The following is a 23,067-nucleotide window of genomic DNA, read 5'->3' on the forward strand; positions in this document are numbered from 1 at the left end:
CTACAGTCATACACACACGCACGGTCACATGGGTCATGCTGGGGTCATCCACACGGGGTCGTACACACACACAAGCAATGCACACACACACACGGTCGTACACATTCTCTCCTTCCCGCGCACATTTGGATACAGCAACAACAACAACAACAGTCGTCGTTCACCACTCGGTGGCGTTGATGTCACCACAGCGTTCGTGCCAGGCTGTGTGCACGTTTGAGGCTACGTAAATCGCCAAAGGTTCGCTGACAGGAGGCCATGAGACAGAACCAAGGATCCACGGGTTGGATGTGACGACTGGCAGATGCACCAGCTGGGCTGTGTTTTAGCTGCCCAGCGCTCGGCTCATTGTTGTGAGCGTCGCTCCTCTGTCCTCCGTTATTGCGCCCTCCAACTGCCCAGTAGCGTCCCTCACCAGCCTCCTCCACAGATGCCCCATTGATTACCAGTCATTAGCAAGTCCACTCAGATACATATCCTGTGCCATGTCAGCCTATTTCACTCATTTTCTGGCCTGTGCTATGCCCATATTACACGTAGGGATAAAATATAAAATAAATTGAATCACGACGTTTCGATTGCAATACAAGCAATCATCATCAGGCGTGAGAACTACAGCAAGAAAATGTTTTATTCAATTTATTTTATATTTTTCTACCTACGTGACTTTACCGAAAGAACCAAAGAGTATTGATCGCTGCAGTCACGAAAACTTCAAATCTAGGATATGCCCATATTGCCCCCTTTATCTGGCACGAGGTGATTAGGCATGGAGGCTACATGGCCCAGCCAATGCGGCCTCGCCTGCCGATGGAGCTCACCGATGGGACGATGTCCAGATCTTTCAAGGATCTGTGAGCTCCTCACAAAATCCAGCCGGGCGAAACCCGGGGTGGATCGTGGGCAGGGATATACAGACACAAACAATCTGCCAACGCGCACACACATGCAAGGGTGTCACGAATGCACCTCACACGTGCTTGTCACGCAAACGCATACACAGGGCCATATATGTGTCACATACACACACAAAATCATACACATACAGGGTCATATTACCTATATGTCAGTTTCAGTTTCATTAATTTGGAATAGCCCTGTGAGCCATTCGGCTCTTGAGTCGGGTGCAACCGCAACAAACAAAAACACACGAACAAGAAAACATCTTAAAGTGACTACTCGCAAACAGAACAATCCAGGAATGTATAGCAAAGTCTTCCAGAAAAAAGCACCGTGATTCAATGCCACATACACACACACATACCCACAAAATCATACACATACAGGGTCATCTTCTCACACAACACACGCACACAGGTGTCAATCACGTACACATGGGCGTGTCACACACACGTCAAGTGCTGTTAGCGAGCACCTATTAAGGCCGGCATGGCACACGAGAGGGGGTCGGTGGCCATAAAAACCCCCGGCCGTCCGTTGTTCCCCCCAGTACTGATGTTTAGACAATGCACCAGATACGCATTTATGGCTGAATCGACCTATGGGAGACCTAGGATCGGTTCTAATACTCACAAATAATGTTGAGCTGTGAGGGTAAATCGAACTCGGGTCGCTATGGTTTGTCAAGAGTGCGCTAACCGCTACACTACCACTCTCCACAACAAGAAAAAGGCAAAGATCCCCCGTGTAGCCTTAACAGACTGTAGGGGCAAGTGCTGTTAGCGAGCACCTGTGAAGGTCAGCACGGCACACGAGGGAGTGGGTGGCCAGCAATACGCCCGAGCGCCTTTGTCTCCCCAGCGGTGATGTTTACACACCGCACCAGATTCTTTCTTGAGGCTGAGTAGACCTAAGGGAGGCCCAGGACCAGTTCAGATAATCGTCACTGGTGTTGGCCAGGAGGAGCAGGAATTTAACTCGGGTCACCAGGTTGGATAGTGCAGGGTGCTAACCGCTCCACACATACTTTGTATACACGGGGTCACACGCATGCAAGGGGAGAGACGGACGCGATGTGTTATGTTGAATTGTGAAACGATTGAGTCGAAAACGTGCGTACCGGGCTGCTGCTGCAAGACGGCGCGTTAGCTGTTAGTGCGAGAGGCAGACACAAACAAACACACGTGCACACACGCACATGCATTGGTCACACGTGCTGGGAGACAGTCTGGATCAGGAACCACCGGGCGATGGATTAAAATGATCAATAAGAAAACAATCTCAGTTTTGTCATCAACGAGGCTCCCAGAATGCACATTCATATGCAACAATTCACCCTTCTTCTTGGTTCTTTCGGTAAAGTCACGTAGAAGGGAAGTAATAAAATAATAAAAAATAAAACATAAAACAATTCTCACGATGTTTCGGCCACAACGCAAGCAGCCGTCCTCAGGCGACGCTGTCGCCTCGACAGACCTGGTTTTCACCTGAGGACGGCTGCTTGCGTTGTGGCCGAAACGTCGTCAGAATTGTTTTATTATGTTTTATTTTTTTATTATTTTATTACTTCCCTTCTACGTGACTTTACCGAAAGAATCAAGAAGATGAATCCCTGCAGTCACGAAAGCTTTAAATCGAAACAATTCACCCGTTCGCGTTAAGGACATCGTCTCCATTTAACAAACTATTACCGCTGGGAAATATGCATCTGGTAGAAAGACCAGAGCTCAAGCGAGGAAATGTTTTGTTATTTCCCCCCCCCCCCTTTTTAAACGATTAAGCAACCCGCAACCCTATGGCCAGGTCTCAGAAGCTAAGCAGGGTTTAGCTTGAATAGAGACGCAATGGACAAACATCATGAATAACAGGTGTTATAGGCCACGTTATGAGCAAGAGAAGGCAGTGCAGAAAATGCATTGGTGTATGGCACTGTACTTCTGTGTTCCCACACCAATGCTCCCCATCTTTACCACCAACCCACGACCCGCATGGAGTAGCTAGGGGGAGGCTGTCATCCGGCAGTGGATTTTCAAAAGGCTGTATATCCACGCGATTAAAAATTCCTTCCCATTTACATTTCGACGGCAATTAGTTCATCCTCAAGCAGAGGCAAGACCCCGTGGGAGGAGTGCTTTGATGTTTTGTTGGCCGGATGTTATTGGCAGGAGCCGCCCTATTTACATCTGGAGACCCTGCCAGTACAAAGCACGTTCTGTGGGCAACCAAGGTTTGTGAGGCCTGACTCTGCTGATGAAACTCAGAAGGTTGAAACCGGCACAGAATTGTTGCCCGCTCAGACAAATCCCGCTATGAACGGCTGGACTGCACGTCCCCTCTATTGTGTACAATTTGACGAGATACGGTTGCATTTAAAATGGAACGAATCCACAGACTAGGCTCTAAGAAAAGCTGTCTCTGGTGTGGACCAATGAGTTACAAGGACGATGCATGAATAATCAGAGTATTGTTTTTTTGTTTGCATTTTGACTGCAAGTATTGTGGTTAATGTAAACATGATTCCTTGCAAAAGGAGTCAATTTTGTTTCCAGAAAAAAGGGGGAAAACCCCTATTAGCGAATCCACATTATATATATACATAGTACACATATGTACAGGTAACATCCGCAGCTCCGATAAGCACCGTTGGCTACGTACGGTGCGAAAGAAGTTCAACATTTTGGGTGCTGGATTTACAACGTGGAGGTCGCCAATTGGATTCTATTTCCCGGCGCGGCAATTAGAAACAATGGGGCTAGTTTATTAACCCCCCCCCCCTCAGCCCCCCACCATCTCTGTCTACCCATCAGTGTAAATTCGTTCACCACAGTTGATCGATCGGCACGCCACATGTGGTGGGGGTAAAGTGTGGGTATCCCCCACCTCTCCCAAGACGTCTGTCCAGCGTGGAAGAGTTGGGGACAATACACCCCCTAGAGGGGGGCCCTCTCTTGAGCTCTCTCACCAAACAAATGTTTAGGCTGAGTCAACCGAGGGGAGGTGGAGGTGGACGTCAACGCTCTGCAGGTTTAGACACCGGTTGGCCGTATTGTAATGACGATGTGCATCGCGGCCTGCACTTGATGGGAACGCACAGCTGTGCAGCGTCAGACACCGTTACGCACGCACAGTAACATGGCAAGCGCTGGGTAAATGTGCACTCGCTTCAGCGGCGCAGGTTACACGAAACGTAGAACGCCAGCCTTGATTTGAAGCTTTCGTGACTGCAGGGATCCATACTCTTTGGTTCTTTCGGTAAAGTCACGTAGGTGTAAAATTAAATAAAATCACGACGTTTCGGGCGCAACACAAGCGTCCGTCATCAGGTGGGAAAACGTGGCCTGCTGCTGAGGCAGACTGTTTTAAAAGGTTTGAAATAGATGTAGCTTTTCTACACTTACATGCTTATGTCTCACTTTAACATCATGCTAATCCCTCACATTAACATAGCCACTTCCGTGCCCTCTAATTTCTCACATTAACATCATGCTAATCTCTCACATTAACACAGCCACTTCCGTGCCCTCTAATTTCTCACATTAACATCATGCTAATCCCTCACATTAACATAGCCACTTCCGTGCCCTCGAATTTCTCACATTAACATCAAACTAATCCCTCACATTAACATAGCCACATCCGTGCCCTCTAATTTCTCACATTAACATCATGCTAATCCCTCACATTAACATAGCCACTTCCGTGCCCTCGTTTAGGAGGCCACTCTTCTATCTTACAATTACATGCTAATTTCTCACATTAACATCACTAGCCCCGGCCACTTCTTTATAACCCTTGAGCTACACCCATTTCAAACCTTTGCAAACAGTCTGCCTCAGCAGCAGACCATGCTTTCCCACCTGATGACGGACGCTTTTGTTGCGCCAGAAACGTCGCGATTTACTTTATTTCTACCTACGCGACTTTACCGAAAGAACCAAAGAGTATAGAATGCCAGCTGGTGAACCGGGCACACATTCTTATAACCTGGGTCCCAAGGCAAAGCTCCATGGGCGGTCACTGGAGGCAGATTAAGTGGGCACACGTTAGCGGTTAATAAGCATTGTGGAGTATCTCATACTGTTAATCTGTCGAGGCACCCCAGTCACTCAGTAGGCGGTCACTCATTCTCTCCTGCTGCCGCCATTGTCTGGAACACCCTTCCCCCAGCAACCGTGCTGAAAACTTCCTGTTCAAGTCCAAGTCCAGGCTCAAGGCCTTCCTTGTTTATTCTGCCTATGACTGACTGCCTCTTTCTATACACGGGGACAATTTACACTCTTCCTGTAAGCATCTTGAGAAGTGCTTGCACACAGAGGCGGCATGAATCCACGATTGCATCCGAACTGTATTGTATCTGCTTCTCCACAGAATGCGTAATGACAATTTACACGCCTTGTGAGATGAGAGACGCAGCCTCCAACCCAAGATGGCGCAATCGCTAGTGGCTCAATGCGCTGACACAGAGACTTGAGCACTGTGGAGAAAAGAGGCAGTGAAGCCCTAGGACTCAAACCTAGACAATCGGCACCACTGGCTAATTGTCCTTACACGAGCATCAACCGACATCAAGACACTCGGCAACAAGACTCAAACCCAGGGGCTCCACATTGCTTGCTCAGCACAATGAGATAGACATAATTCACATGATTAAAGGGCAGGAGATAGATGCCCTACTCCTGCAGGGCTCGAACCCAAGACCTACGAATCATTGACTTTACAAAGGAATTATCATTAACCTCCTGAAAGATACACGGCACTACTAGGGCTCAACGTATAAACTACAAAAACTCAACTTTTTTTTTTACCAAGTAAGGCCCACTGAGTTATATAAGTAGCTCTTTTTTTTAGAAGCAACCTGCCCACAAATGACTGCTCAGCGAATTTGCTTATCATGTGGAACTGTATATCAGCCAAACGCATGGATGGAAAAACTGGAGGACCCGGAGAAAAATCCACCAGACCACGGGGAGAACATGCACAGAAGTGATCTCGCCACAAGTGCCATATCATGCGGAAGTATTTTGCAGCCACGTTCTCTAAACGCTATCTGTCCATGGCACAAGACAAAGCAAAGTGGAAACAAATGACGACATGTGCAATGGACACCCATGGTCTATCTGCCCATGGGCCGTGACGATGATGACTCTAAACGCTCTGAAATATAACTTCAGAGCAAATAACGATAGACACCCAGACCCTTGGCTCAGAGCCAGCATTTTTCAACATTGCCGGCTCAATGCTCAGTGAACAAGTATCAGTATCCTTAGAGACGCCCAGGCCTCGAGCTCAAAACCCAGGATCTCAACATTGCCGGCTTAATATATCTTGACACAACATCAACGGCATAGGTCAATAAGTCACCACGGCCGGTGCCAATGATGCACCCACTTGTTGCCATCACTCTCGTCCCCCCTGCTAGATTCCCACAGCTGCTGCAAAGTTGACGCCTGACATCCACAGGGTCTGCTGTGAGAGTCTGACCACCTTGGCTGCCGACCTCTGGGTGCCCTTCCTGCGCCTGTTCCTATAACCTCTCCTCCTTCCACCCATCACGACCTCCTCTTCCTGATTCACGTCCACAATCCTTTTGTTTTTGCCCACATTCTATTTCAAACGTCCAAGTTGCTCGACCCTATCCAAGCAGCGTTTCGAAAGTGCATCGCAGTTTCCTGCTCAAACTAACATAGGCACGGTGGAATTGGACTGAGATCCAGTGCTTAGGAGGCAAGAGCTGGAGGATCGCTCGAGAAATCTATGACCCCCCCCAACCCCCCCACCAAATCATACTGAGAACGGTGAGGTGGCCAAACGATGGCCGTGCAGCAAGCGAGTAACCATTAGTCGCCAGAGCCACACCATCAATCACATGACCCAACAATGCCCCCTTCACCACCAGGGTCGGGGCAGCGTGGTGGATGGGGGGGGGTCACTTGTCACGTACGGCGATGGTGCAACCCTTGCGGGGGTCGATGACGCGCACGCGCTTGTCTCGGCTCGCGGTCACCACGAGCGAGCCCACGCGGTTCCACGCCGCGCTGTAGATGAGGTCCCCGTGCAGGTCCGGCAGGCTGAGCACGGCGTCGCCCGTGCCCACGTTCCACACGATGATGACGTTGTCGCAGCCTGCGGGGAAGGGTCGGCGAGGGCCCGCGACCCCGTTTACACACCCACACGGCGCAACAACAACACAACAACACAATAACAGCAGCAGCCGCAGCCGCTATTCGACCGCAAAGTGGCGGTGACGGCAGACTAGCAGCAGAAAGACGGTTAAATGGGGGAACTCGGGCAAAAATCCGTCCCCCATGGAGATGGAGCAAAGACCTCGTGTGCAGGAGCTTGCTGCATTGTGACGCCATGAAAATCGACGACAACTTGGGGGGGGGGGGCCTTCATCCAGCAGTGGATAGTTCATGGCTGATGATGCCAGTGATGCTGATGACAGTGTTGATGATGACAGTTGCTGCTCATGATATTGATGCCGATGGCGGTGTTGATGATGAGAGTGACGCTGATGGCAGTGATGTTGATGGCGGTGTTGATGATGCCAGTGATGCTGATGACAGTTGCTGCTCATGATATTGATGCCGATGGCGGTGTTGACGATGGCGGTGTTGACGAAGCACCTGCGCTCATGAGGATGTTGCGAGCCGTCGGGTGCCAGGCCACGATGCCCACGCGCCGTGAGTGCCCCTCCAGGCACACGACCGGCTCCGTCATGGGGCGGTACAGCCCCGCGTCAGGGATTTGCCACACCTGCATCCCACGCACCATACCACGGTGAGCCCCGCCTGCTCCCACGCACCATACCACGGTGAGCCACACCGTAATAGATTGCACCACACATTGACGAGACTGGTCACGCATGTTGGTAGCCAAAGGAGGAAAAGGTGTCCCAAAGCACGTCGCTTGTGGAAGACGGAGCGATTCAATAATTTGACGTGCAAGTGCTCGATGGCTTGCGGGGAGGAGGGGGGGGGCTTAACACCAGCGGTGAATTTATCATGGTTAACTAAACTATTAAATTATATGTTTTTAACCAGGTAAGGCCCACTGAGCTGAATAGCTCTTTTTCAGAAGCGACCTGGTCACAAATAATGGCCCAACGAAGTGGATTATCGTGTGGAAATATATAGCGGGCAAACACTCTCAACCCATGTTGATTCTAAACGATGTGGTGGATGACCCTTGAGAAGTAACGAAAAGGTGCTCGACAAAAAACATACATAGGTGTCAAAACCACAGCAAGAAAATTTTAAGAAAAAAACGCCACTTTTTTCAAAAATGTTCTTGCTGTGGTTTTCACACCTGATGACGATTGCTTATGTTGCAATCGAAACGTCGTGAGAATTATATTGTTTTATTTTTATTATGTTATTATTTCCCTTCTACGTGACTTTACCGAAAGAACCAAGAATATACATACATAGATGTTAGAAATAGTAGTGGTACAGGCAGACCTCGCTTAGAGCTGCCCCGTAGCACGCTGATTCGTTATAGCGCAAAAAATATAACGTCAAAATACAGAGTCTCGCAAAGTGCTTACGAGCGAGAACACGAGGAAACGTACCCGCCCCCATCATTCGCTCAGCCAATGAGACCGACGTACGCTCTGAGCCAACCAGATCACACCCCTCACAATTCGATTATGACGATTCTGAGTCACGATTACATTTAAAAAAAAAAATATTTTTCGTGTTTTTTTTTATTACACGCTTTTATTTAACTCACTCTCTGTCTGTTGTTGTTGTCGTTGTCCTATCCTCAAATTTTGTAACTCAATTTTAACCCACTTCCCAATGTGGTATCGACTGCAAACTTGGTATACTTATGTCATACTGATGACAATACTATATTTTATTATTTAAAACAAATTAAACCATTTTTTTATGTTATGTTTTACCTTGGTTCTAATTGTCCACGCTCAACTCACGTTGGCTGTAAATCACCACGGCCCCCTTACGTTATGGCAAGCTTTTCGGCCACTTCCTGGAGTCGTGGAGTTTTGCCATTACTCGTACGGTACATTTCATTAAAAATATATATTTTTAAATATAACTTATTTTGTTACAGAACGATTAGCCAGGTGAGAACTCACAAGACCAGGATAGAGTCTCCGGCCCCACCTAAAATAACCCTCACCACAGACATTCTGACTGAGGGCATCACACAGAGCCACATTGGCAGCGCAGCAGCATCAGCTCCAATCTCATCTCCCACTGCTGCCTTGTTAGGAGTCCAGAAGAATGCACTAGTGAGTACAGTACAAAATACTTACTGGAAGTTATCATAAAATATCATTTGTATGTCTGAAAACACATTCCTGCGGAGGGAGCTGGTAGGAACGTTGGGTTGCTCGGTCAATGGCCAGGGTCAACGGCGGCGTGGTGTATTCCGCAAATATGCCCGACTGTAAGGGCGGGCACAAGCCGGCGTGAGTAGGTTCAACGTTGAGTTTTATAAGGGCACCACGGGGTGACCAGCCCCTCCCCACCGAGCCCCACCCCTCCCACCCCCACCCAGCCCCACCCAGCCCCTCCCCACCCAGCCCCTCCCCTCTCCACCCAGCCCCTCCCCACCCTCCCCTCTCCACCCAGCCCCACCCCTCCCATTTTTGGATGCATGACGGACGGACACAATAATCCCCTGTGGGCTGGTGTAACCAGGAGGTTCCTACCAGTATAATGTTTAGCATCTGTATTATTACTTGCGCGATTACCGATACCCCATTGTATCCTTCACGCAATGCTCATATGAAAGAAATAACGCTGTCGGAAAACGCATCCTCATATATAGAGTGCTATAATGACCCTTTTAAGCGCCGATCGATTAGCGCTCACTTCTCCAGGAACGCGTCGAGAGCGCTTCAGCGAGGTCTGCCTGTACAGTGACCCATTTACAGATAGCCCACCTCTAACGACCCCTTCTCAACAGCTGATTGAGTGTCGTGAAATTGGTGGCTCAGAAATGTGTAAAATCAAGCAAACTCGTGTACGACATTTAACAGGAGATCGCAACCATCACCATCATCATCAGGCGTTAACAAAAGCTCAGCTCTCGCGTGAAAGAGCTCCCCGATCCGGGTCCTTAATCTATTTTTATCCTACTATTTTAGTGGGGTGTCTATAAATGGACTGCCGCCCCGTGTGACCGCCATCGTCGTCGTCATCGCCGCCGCCGCCATCTTCACCATGACGGTGCAGTCCTCGGAGCCGCTGGCGATGACGTTGTCATCGTGCGGGCACCAGGCGATGTCCAGGACGGGTGCCGTGTGGCCGCACACGGTGGGGTTGGACTTGTCCACGCGCCCCGTCTGTGGGACACGCGGGGGATGGCCACCGCCAACACTATCATCATCTACAACAACAACAACAATGACACTGCAACCGCCGTCAACAATCACACCATCAATACCACCGTCAACAATAACACCATCAACAAAACCATCAACAATAACGCCGTCAACACCACCTTCAACAATAACACCATCAACACCACCATTAACAATAACACCCCCAACACCACCATCAACAATAACACCATCAACACCACCTTCAACGCCACCATCAACACCACCATCAACAATAACGCCATCAACACCACCATCAACAATAACACCATCAACACCACCATTAACAATAACACCATCAACACCACCTTCAATGCCACCATCAACACCACCATCAGCAATAACACCATCAACACCACCATTAACAATAACACCACCAACACCACCATCAACAATAACACCATCAAAACCACCATCAACAATGACACCATCAACACCACCATCAACAATGACACCATCAACACCACTTTCAACAATAACACCATCAACACCACCTTCAACAATAACACCATCAACACCACCATCAACAATAACACCATCAACACCACCATCAACAATAACACCATCAACACCACCATCAACAATGACACCATCAACACCACCTTCAACAATAACACCATCAACACCACCTTCAGTAATAACACCATCAACACCACCATCAACAATAACACCATCAACACCACCATCAACAATGACACCATCAACACCACTTTCAACAATAACACCATCAACACCACCTTCAACAATAACACCATCAACACCACCATCAACAATGACACCATCAACACCACTTTCAACAATAACACCATCAACACCACCTTCAACAATAACACCATCAACACCACCATCAACAATAACACCATCAACACCACCATCAACAATAACACCATCAACACCACCATCAACAATGACACCATCAACACCACCTTCAACAATAACACCATCAACACCACCATCAACAATAACACCATCAACACCACCATCAATAATAACACCATCAACACCACCATCAACAATAACACCATCAACACCACCTTCAACAATAACACCATCAACACCACCATCAACAATAACACCATCAACACCACCATCAACAATGACACCATCAACACCACCTTCAACAATAACACCATCAACACCACCATCAATAATAACACCATCAACACCACCATCAACAATGACACCATCAACACCACTTTCAACAATAACACCATCAACACCACCATCAACAATAACACCATCAACACCACCATCAACAATAACACCATCAACACCACCTTCAACAATAACACCATCAACACCACCATCAACAATGACACCATCAACACCACCTTCAACAATAACACCACCAACACCACCTTCAACAATAACACCATCAACACCACCATTAACAATAACACCATCAACACCACCATCAACAATGACACCATCAACATCACCTTCAACGCCACCATCAACAATAATGCCATCAAGAACGCTACAACTGCCATGAAGAACACAACAACCGCCACCACCATCAGCAACATCAACGACAACAACATTACAAGCACCATCAACACCATCAACAACAACACTACAACCACTATTAACAACACTACAACCACCATTAATACGACCATTACCAAAAACAACAACAACAACATTACAACCACCACCAACAATAACATCACCATCATACAGAACACAGAGAACAGCATTGGCACCACCACTACCGCCACCACCATCAACACCACCACCTCTACCATCACAACCGCCGCAAAATTACAGAGGACCGACCACTGCCATACAGAACACGTGACACTGTCATCATCACAACCACCACCACATGGGATAAAGAGGAGACCATCAGAAACATGCAGAACGTAGGCAGATCCATTTCCCCTATTACTTTATATAAATGATGACAAATTCATCAGACATAAATGTATGTCCAGGCTGGATACAAGGAAGATTTGTTTATACGTATAGAAAAAAAGCACACGCACAAATTGATTTCTTGACAACAAAATTAATTCAATTTAGTAGTTGTCTGAAACGAGACTGTGTGCACTATACTGTCAGTATAATGATGTAATGTAACCTAAACGGGATTACCAATGCAGTGGCAACAATCGCACTTATTTTTGCTGTACATAAATTACCCGTTCATCATGAAGCAGTGTTAATGACAAACGTGGTCAATGTTTTTGAGCTGTGAACCTTCGGAGCAGGCCACAGCCTCATCATGCTTCAAGTTGCCACCAAACATTATCAACAGACACATTCAATGAACACCCACAGATATGGTGAACACATCATTTGGTAGTACTGCATTGGCAGCGGTGTACAATCCCAAATATCACAAAAACTACCATCTTTAGCGTCTCTCATGTGCTGTGAAGAAGGACCGTTGCTCGAAATGTCGGCTCTCATATCCTCGTTGTTTTTAATGCAGTGTTATTAACACATGTGTTGAATTTCACAGTTGTGCTAAGATTCATAAAGTTTCACGACACGGTTGAAATGCTGATAAGATACGGTACGGTCAAAGCTGTCTGCGGTATTGCATGAGTCAGTGTTAGCTGGCTTTTTCAAACCTTGCTACGAGTCGCATTGTGTGTTTGGCAAGGCCCTTGGTGCAAGGATTGATATCGGGGTGCATGTCCAATTTCCCTCAATTCCCCCCCCCCCTTCAGTTTAACACAGGCATTCTCGACCAATATTATCCATATTAGAAAGGTTTTTTTGGGTTAGATAATGTACATATGTGTCGTTAAACCCACCACCACCACCACCCGACACAGCCAATTCGTAAGGTTTGTCACGTACATAAAACATGCCAGTAAGTTACTAGCTCAGCACACCAATGTGTTGGAGAGTAAACCCACAACGTTGACAATTGGAGTGCGACGTTTCGCTGCTAATTGCAACCAGCTTCATCAGGCGATAGCCAGAATAACGGTAGAATCCCTCCTGTTTCGGTCGCTCAGCGCTGGGGCCAGGTGCAGTTGCACCGCTTGAATGCTCAATGGCTCCACCACGACTGGGCTGGAGGTGCCCAGGCACCAGGCCATGAAGAGAAGAGCAGCGGGGGCGAAATTCAACACGGGGGGCCCCCAATTCATTCCTTGCACCAGGGCACATGCCAAGCACGCTAAGCCATGAGTCGCAAGGTTTGGAAAACTCAGCAAAGATCGGTAGTGGAACGTACACTTAAGTCCAGTCACGTGCCACCCCCCCCCCCCACTGCTATATATTTCTAGCCAGGGCATTCTTTCCCCTGAAAATAAAAAAGCCACTCCATTTTTTAAAAAAAAGAGCTTCCCGGAAAGTGCTTTGCCCAGATAGTCACTCGTTGAAAGCTCCCACCACCCCCCCACCCAGCGTTAGGCCGACCACGGTTGACGTGGGCACACGCCGCTGTTGGGAGCTGACGTCAAATGCCACGGTCGTGGACTGTGCTCGGTGTGGCTGCGCGCTCAGGATAAAGAGGGTCACATGGCGGTATCGGCAAGATGTTAACTCCATCGCCTGGGACGCAAGGAGGTTGTGGGTTTCATCTCAACCCTGACGATGCCTGCTGCTGTATATTTGGAGTTTGCGGTGTCTCTCTCTCTCTCTCGCCCCGTGGTCGCGTGGATTTTTCTCCGGGCCCTCCGGGTTTTTCGCCCTCCAAATTTAGAATCAACATCACGCCGTTTGAGAGTATTTGGCTGCTTTAAGTTTCCACACGACGACGAGCCACTTCGTTGAGCTATCATTTGTGATCGCCAAGTCGCTTCTGCAAAAAGAGCAATTTATCTCAGTGGGCCTTAACTGGTAAAAAAAAGATATAGTAAAGAGTAATAGGAAAAAGGGTCTCCTGGCAGCATCGTCTCGTGGGGACTGCTACGCTCCGGCCAGGGGCAAGCAACTGATGATGATGAGCATGAGGTAAACACCACATATTTTCTTGTATCACTTTGGAATGTACGGGCTTTGATTAAACACATTCCTACGGAGGGAGCTGGTAGGAACGTTGGGTTGCTCGGTCAATGGCCAGGGTCAACGGCGGCGCGGTGTATTCCGCAAATATGGCCGACTGTGAGGGCGGGCACAAGCCGGCGTGAGTAGGTTAAACGTTGAGTTTTATAAGGGCACCACGGGGTGACCAGCCCCTCCCCACCCAGCCCCACCCCTCCCACCCCCCACCCAGCCCCACCCCTCCCACAGACACAAGCAGAGAGAGAGAGACAACACGTCGTACTCTATTATTTAATGTATTTTCTTTCTCCGTGACCTTACCGAAAGAACCAAAGAGTAATTGCTGCAGTCACGAAAGCTTCAAATCAAGTTTCATGCTCCAATGACGATGCTCGCCGTTGCCTTCACCAACCCGTTCTGAGCAGTTTGGTATGGTAAAATGACCCCCGCGACCAGCAACAGCCTAAGGAGGAGGCTCCCTCCAGCAGTAAATTTAGACAAGGGCTCGATATATATGTGTGTGTGTATGCCCGAAGCACTGAATGTGATGGCTAAGCGAGCAGAACGCCTCGTGGTCACAGCCCGCACGGAACTGGCTCAAGAGCCAACATTCCCAACTTTCCAGCCACGTTCATGTTTCACAAACATGACAGAAGATACAAAATAACACGCAACTATATGAGCAATAATTTAATATATCCCATGACTTGAATAACATTTTTGCTAAAAATATCTATTTTATTAACATCGTTTTCCGAACCACACTGCCAGCTTCGGAAGTGAGGGAAGGAGTCTGATGCTTCATGGGGTGTAAACTCAGACGTGGGCCCTTTTGCTGTTTTTGGGGCCATGGAAACATGGCAATGGGCTTCAGTCTGTTTCGCTCTCTATCTGTATCCGTCTCTTTCTCCTCTAAACGTCAAGCTAAACAATTTTATTTCCCAGGTCAATCCCATTAAGCTCATAACTCCTTTTTAGAGGCGATCTGGCCACACGATAGATAACACTGGTCAACAAAAAAAAAAAGTTCTGGCCTGGACTTTGCAGCTGTTTTAGACTAATTTCAGGGTGCTGATTCCAAATCTGATCTCAGATTTGCTCTATCACATCTCATTTTTATGCTATCGGCATACCCCATTTTCATTGATTTTACCCGAAATTAACTCTGTCACTTATGATTGCAAGTTGTTGCGAGTCAGTGACTGCTTTAGTGTTAAAATATGGTGCTGTATTTTTAGGATAGTGTGTTTATAATATCATTTTATGTAGATATCCACATTTATTTAATATTTTTCTTCTGCAGTTTTTATTGAAAATGCAATATTTGATATCTGATGTGATAGACAAAAATTGATGCCAGATTTGGAATCAGCACCCAACAATTACCTTAAAACCGTTGGAATACCTTATGCCAGAAAAAGTGTGTTGACCAGTGTAATCTAATTTGCATATTATGTGTGGGAATATATAGCAGCAAGATACATCTCAAAACCTGTTTATAAATGTGGAGGGCAAAATCATCGTCAGGCTCAGTCAGCATAGAACCCATGACGTCCTCCTGCACTACCTGGCGAGGGAGGTGACATCTCACCACCACGGCGCCCCTCTCACTCATTTAAAAAAAAAACTATTTTACACGCTTTTATTTAACTCACTCTGTCTCTTGTCGTTGTCGTATCCTCAAATCTTGCAACTCAATTTTAACCCACTTCCCAATGGGGTATCGACTGCAAACGTGGTATACTTATGCCATACTGATGACAATACTATATTCTATCATAAAGAAAGAAAAAAGATATATTTTTAAACAATTTTTTTAATATGTTATGTTTCGCCTTGGGTCTAATTGTCCACGCTCAACTGACGTTGGCTGTAAATCACCACGGCCCTTACGTTATGGCAAGTCTCGGGGCCACTTGCTGGAGTCGTGGAGTTCTGCCATTACTCGTACGTTACATTTCATTAAAGCGTGTTTAAAAAAAAGTATTTTTAAATATTACTTATTATTTTATTTCACCCGGTAAGGCCCACTCAGCTGTATAGCTCTCTTTCAGAAGTGATCTGGCCACAAATGATAGCTCAACAAGGTGGCTAATCATGTGGGAAAATGTATAGGAAGCCAAATACTCTAAACATATGTTTCTAAATGTGGAGGGAAAACCCGGACGGCCCGGAGAAAAAACCATGCGACAACGGGGAGAGAGACACCGTACACTCCAAATATATAGCAGGCATCCAGGTCGGGATCGAACCAATGACCTCCTTACTCTTTGCTTCTTTCGATAAAGTCACGAAGGTATAAAATATGAAATAAATTAAATCACGACGTTTCGGGCGCAACACAAGTGCCCGTCGTGATTAAATTTATTTTATATTTCATACCCACGTGACTTTACCGAAAGAACCAAAGAGTGTGGATCCCTGCAGTCACGAAAACTTCAAATCTAGAATGAACAATGACCTCCTGGATGCCAGTTGATGGTGGCAAACATCTCGCCACCGTGATGCCGACCGACTGACTGACCCGGATGATGGGCAGGACGATGAAGGCGCCGCCGCCCGATGCGTCGGTGAGGATTGCGATGAAGCGAGGGTTGATGGCGCAGAGTGGCGAGTCCCAGGTGGTGCGCGTCACCCGCACGTCCTCGTAGCAAAACTCGGGCCGGGCCGCCTGCCCGAACACGTGGCGGAACTTGCTCTGCCGCACGACGCGGCGCGCAGCGGACATCGTTCCCGCCGGGGCGCCACGGGCCGATGGACGGACGGATGGACGTGGCACGCACGCACGCACGACGAGCGGGGCAAGTGGTGGCGTCGGTTCTGAAAGACATAACGAGGAACCCCCCCAAAAAAAACAATCAAGCAACGCTCATTGGCACTCGAAACAAATTAATATTCGATTTTTTTTCAAATGGATTTAGATCCAGAGCTTACCGAGGCTAATATTAGCCTTACCGAGGCTAATAACGTCGTACTCTGACTGTAAATGTTGTGGCTTTTCTCTCCAACATACCGGCGTGCTGTACTAGTAACAAATTGGCACGTTATGTTTCCGTGGCAAAGCTTACTAATTGGCTGTGTCGGGTGGTGGTGAGTTAAATGACACATTTATATACTTACGCGATCTAACCCAACAAAAAAAAATCTGTATTTTGGATATTGGTCACGAAAGCCTACGTGTTAAAAGGCTAAAATTGCTGATGTGACCGCCGCTTGCCATTGCTTCCTTCTCCGTGCCATAATTTCTGAGCTATTGCACAGTCGACACTCAATCTCCGAGGTCTTCTCTTACAGTCTCATCGTTCCCATTTACCATTTGGCTTTAGCTTTCCGCCTCGTTATCGTTTAAATACCTTTAGGGTCGCTGGTAAGGTCTCATCACCACCACCAGGTGGATTTAGATCTTCCCCTTAGTTGTCGACTTCTGAGTGTCTGTCTCGGTGACCTTCTGGCCTCCTCCAATTCTGGCCCATCCATTGCAACCTCCACCCTGCTGATGTCCACAATGCTCTCTTTTCACCTTTCATTTTTAATGTGACGATGCATTGATTCGTCAATTTAAATCGATCCTTGCGCACGCGATGCATGTGCAGTGACTAATTCTGAGACAGTAAGACTTGGAGGCACTTCTTTTACTTAACAAACACCATCAGGATAATACACACCCTATGTGGGTACACACTATTACTGTCGCTAGCCTATACACAACTTAACCGTCTAACACCGACGGCGCTGAACGGAGACAACCAACAACTATCTTGCAGCGCAATATCGAGTGAAGACGACAGCGTCGATGGCGACGAGATGGTAACGACGATCTTGAGCAGCAGGACGGAGGATCCCACTTCCAGCAACAGCCAAGAGTTCCCCCACAGGGAGCCCCTCTTATACTCTCAGCGTGGCCTCGCTCCGGCCCCTGGCCACGCCCCCTTTCTGCCCGGGCCACGCCCCTCTCTGCCCGGACCACGCCCCCTTTCTGCCCGGGCCACGCCCCCTCTCTGGAACCTACTAGCGGGTTCCGGAGGCTTCCCGATGGGCCCCCTTCTGTGACCTTTCCCAGATATGTCCCCCTCTCGTGTCTGTCATGGCCTGCTGACGTCAGTACCGCTGTACACCGCATATCCCCTTTTTCGCCAGCAGCCAGCGCTATGCCACTACACGTGCATGAAAACGCGCGCATAAGACTCATTTTATACTCGTAATGTGCTCCTAGTAAAGATGCAATGTTTGGGCGAACGTTGGACCAAAATTGGTCCAATGTCAACCAACGTTGGCCCAGCGTTTGCTCCCGTTGGCCCAACGTCAATCCAACGTAAACTAACGTTGGCCCGACGTTTTGCGTGTTTACTGGGCTGCCACGTAATTGGTTCACACGACCCCTGCAGCCATAAATAGGCCGCTACATTAATCACAACATTAAATTTAATAGGTTGACCCCTTTTTTCTGGCAACAAAACAGCTGTGTTAAGATGTTAAAACACCAAACTGAAACCTTTTTACAAGGAATCATGCCTGCATTAACCACTATACTTGTGGTCAGAATGCAAACAAAAAAACATACTCTGATAATTTATGCATTGTCCTTGTGGACCAATCAGTAACATCTTAGCACCTGTTTTGTTGCCAGAAAAAAAATGGGAAAACCTATTCTCATATTTTGATGATTTAATTAATAAATAGACATATTTAAAAAAACATATTTCAAATCACAAGGCCCAAATTCAGGAGAGTTCACCTGAAGGTGGGAGGGAAAATTGTTACACGCACCCCATACAGCAGAGATCGGTCTACCCACATCCCCTCTGGCGTCAATATGATCTGGCGTCAATACAATTTGGCCCTTTTGGCCATTCCACTGCTGGATGACGGCATCTCCAGTGCCATGCAGGCCGTGACAGCTGGTCAGAATGGGTTGGTGAATGCAAGTAGCATAGCCGTTGTGGCATAGTGAGGTACAACAATGGATTATTGTGGCACTACCTCAGCTAACAACATTGCCCTGCAGCAGCCTGTAACCATGCGTGGTGCTTGCCCATGCAAGTGTAATAAAAGACTCGACCACGGTATCTGGCTTGGTGTCCTTTATTCGGGTTCGTCTACTTTTCCCACACGGCTCTCTCCCTCTGAGACCCTCCGCTCGGCGCCGACGCTGCTGTCGCTCCCGTAGCCTCTAGCAGCCTCGCTGCTGATCTCCTCGTGCAGCCTCTCCGGCTGCCCTCGCTGCAGCCCCACCGCTGCTCTCTCTCTCTGAACGGTCCCACTGCTGCCTCTTCATGCAGCCTCCTCGGCTGCCCTCGCTGCAGCCTCACCGCTGCTCCCTGGGTTGGTCACCGCTGGCCCACGGTGCCAATCCGCTCTCCGTGTGTGTGTGGCGATCTCGCCACTCCCCCCAGCCTTCGCCCTGCGTGGCCTCACTCTAGCCCAGTCTCCAACAACCTCCCTTCCTCTTCCGGTTTCTCCCCTTAAAGACCCGAACCCTTCTCCCACGTGACGTAACTCCTCCCCCCCGTGACGTCACATCCGGAAGGTCGTTTACGCCCGCATTACACAAGCACTATCCAGGCTAGACCCTGCTAAGCTTCCAAGATATTCTCATAGCTGCTTCTCATTCGTGACTAAGCGCACGATTACTTTGAAATGTAATTTTGAAAAAATCCGACGTCACATGCTACATCTTCACCCACGTTCATTGTCGGTAAACTCTAAACATGACTATCTATATGGCTACATCAGCTCAAGCCTCCCGGAAGTCACGTGACTCTGGAGGCATCCCCTTCTCCCCGCCCCCTTTGAAAACAAATACTGCTCAATGCAGCAGCGCCCAGGCCCTGCTGTAGCCGCTTACTCCCTCTTGTGACCCTTTGCTCCCATTTCTACGTTTCTATTCCCACCCTTTTCCTCTTTTCCCATTTCTCTCTTTTCTTTCCTATTGGCTGACTATTTTGACTATTTCAAATTTTACCAGGTAAGGCCCACTGAGCTACGTAGCTCTTTTTCAGAAGCAACCTGGCCAGAAATGATAGTCCAACGAAGTGGCTCATGACGTGGAAATGTATTGCAGCCAAATACTCGAAACGCATGTTTTTAGATGTGGAGGGAAAAACCGAAGGAACCGGAGAAAAATCCACACGACCACAGGGAGAGAGACAACGCAAACTACAAATATACAGCAGGCGTAAGGATCGGGATCAAACCCACGACCTCCTGTATACCAGGCGAGGTAGTTAACATCTCGCCACCTTTATTGACATTATATACTCCCCTTCCTGTGGTATGCATTTATGTATTTTTAATTTCTTTCGCACTGTATGTAGCCAAACGTGCTAATTGTAGGTGTGGGGGAAGGACAACACACGGTAAAATAAGTAATATATAAAAAAAACTTGTTCAAAAACACGCCTTTATGAAATGTACCGTACGAGTAATGGAAGAACTCCACGACTCCAGGAAGTGGCCCCGAAGCTTGCCATAACGTAAGGGACCGTGGTAAATTAACAGCCAACGTCAGTTGAGCGTGGACAATTAGACCCAAGCCGAAACATAACATATAAAAAATAATGTTTAAAAATATTTTATTTATGTTTAATGATATAATGTAGTATTGTCATCAGGATGACATAAGTATACCAAGTTTGCAGGCGATACCATATTGGGAAGTGAGTTAAAATTGAGTTCCAAGATTTGAGGCTACAATGACAACAACAACAGAGTTAATGAAAAGCGTGTAAAAAAAGTTTTTAGCACAGCCTAATTCACGTATGTTTTGCATTGTCTGTGTTTTCGTTTTTTATCTGGGCTGCCCTTCTCCCACCTCACCCGGGGATGATCGAGAGCTGACTGTGCAGATACATGCGGAGGTCGTGCAGGGACAAGCCAGGATTGAAGGGAGGGGTCATGCACGGTTGGCTACATACGGTGAGACAGAAGTTGAACATAATACACCCAGTGAAATGATTCAGGAAAGGTGCTTGGCAAGAAAGGCGCGAAATAGGGGATAGAGTAGAAACGAGGTGTCAGACAAGGGTACAGGGGCTCTTGGGGGGGGGGGGAAGAAAGTCTGGATGTCAACAACATGTGTTCGTGCCCTGCCCTCATAAGTGTTCGTGTCGGTGTTGATCGGAGCGATGAAAAGTTCCCCTTGCCAGGACGAGCCGTGTGGACTTCCTTTGACATACACAGGTTTGCCTCGCTTTATACGGTAGATGAGTAAAAAATAGGAAATGGTGGATAAAACGCGAAACCGCAAAGCCGCATTTGAGTTAATCCAAACTGCATATACAGCGAAATTTGGGGGGAAATAGGTTAGCCGTGTATACGCAAATTCGCACAAACCAACCCCGCATAAAGCGAGGAAAACTTGTATGCAGCAAGGCCATAATTATAATATATTGGGGGGGACACATCCCCCCCAATATTCAAATATGCTCAAAATGTCCCCCCAAATATATTGCTAGAAAATAGATTTCTGTTTATATGATTGTGGTTATGGTTGTACTTATTAATCCCTAACATCTGTCATTACATACAATGAAACAAGAAAAGGTAAAAAAAGAAAAAACAGAGCAATGGAATACAATACACTATTCGACATTATTGTAAAAAATAAATAAAAAGTCCATCCTATGTGTTAGTGAATTTTTAAAAAAATTTAGGCAGGAAATTCGTTTTTAAATTGAGATTTTTTTTTTCTGGAGGGGGACCCCCACACCTCCTGTAAGAATTGGTCCCCCCCAATGTTGACTCCATGACTACGGCCTTGGTATGCAGTAATACCCCCAGATTACGTCGGGGACGCGTTCCTTAAAGGTATGACGACGAATATTGAAACGACGTAAATCAATTTTCAGGGTAGGTAATGGAGGCAAAGGCTGAGGCGACGGATACGAGGAAGGAAGGATTGTGTCAGCAATGCAAGTGTCGGTTTGAGGCGACGAAATTCAGGTGGTGGTTTTAATAAAAGCGACGACTTACACTGTATTTGTTAAATGAAGTAAAAGGCGGAGACGTAAATCGGGGGTATAACTATCACTGTTAAATTTTTCTGACAAAAGATTTAAATAAAACTCAATTATTAATGAATATTTTTGCCAAATAAATAGATGTTACCCATTCAAATAGTGCTTTGCTAAAAAGAAAAATAGCAATTGGCAGCAAGGTAATTATTTCACGTAATTTTCATATTTCATTGAATTCCTTAATCACTTTTGTGTAACTGCCAGCGTGTGCCTTTGGGGCCGTCCATAAATGACGTCACGCGATTTTTGACGATTTTTGACCCCCCCCCCCTCGTCACACGGCGTCACAAAAAGTCAGACCCCCCCTCAAATATGACGTCACAAAGCTCTTCCCCCCCCCCAAATTTTTTTTTAAAATGCTTAAAATCGCTTTAAACTATTGTCATTGTAGTGCGTATTAATGTGGAACTGCACTCTGATGTTGTAGGAGAAACATTTATTAAAAGTCTATCTAATTAAGTAGAATGTGTTGTCTATATTTATTTAAAGTTGCGCATTTTGATGTGACGTCACATTTCTCAAATAAATGTCTGACCCCCCCCCCCCTAGGTGCGTGACGTCATTTATGGACGGCCCCTTTGAAGCATTATAGTTTGTAACGTATAGATGTACTTGTGGCACGCTTATGTTGAGTGAACCGCAGTCGACTTACTCCCAGTCATCCCTATTCATACTGAAAACACAGTACTGTTATATATATTCATATTCTAAGGTTTTTCGGTGAAGTCACGTAGGTAAAATATTAAAATGATTAATTTTAATATGTTCGGTAAAGTCACGTAGGTAAAATATTAAAATTAATAATTAAAATTAATAATTTTAATATTTTACCGAAAAAACCTAAGAATATGAATCCTTGCA

General features: G+C 47.0%; 1 protein-coding gene across 1 annotated transcript in view; it reads right to left on the bottom strand.

The window, feature by feature from the left end:
* The window catches only part of LOC144948306 (coronin-1C-like), a 68,407-nt gene that overhangs the window by 22,951 nt on the left and 22,389 nt on the right, over window positions 1-23,067 (bottom strand). The window contains exons 4-7 of the mRNA XM_078877742.1: window positions 16,716-17,011; window positions 10,091-10,213; window positions 7,527-7,656; window positions 6,842-7,023 (exon numbers count right to left, since the gene is read on the bottom strand). Of these exons, the coding sequence (XP_078733868.1) occupies window positions 6,842-7,023; window positions 7,527-7,656; window positions 10,091-10,213; window positions 16,716-17,011 (731 nt within the window). The remainder of the gene's footprint in view (window positions 1-6,841; window positions 7,024-7,526; window positions 7,657-10,090; window positions 10,214-16,715; window positions 17,012-23,067) is intronic.

This window comes from Lampetra fluviatilis, chromosome 3, assembly GCF_964198595.1.
Source record: "Lampetra fluviatilis chromosome 3, kcLamFluv1.1, whole genome shotgun sequence".
NCBI lineage: Eukaryota > Metazoa > Chordata > Hyperoartia > Petromyzontiformes > Petromyzontidae > Lampetra > Lampetra fluviatilis.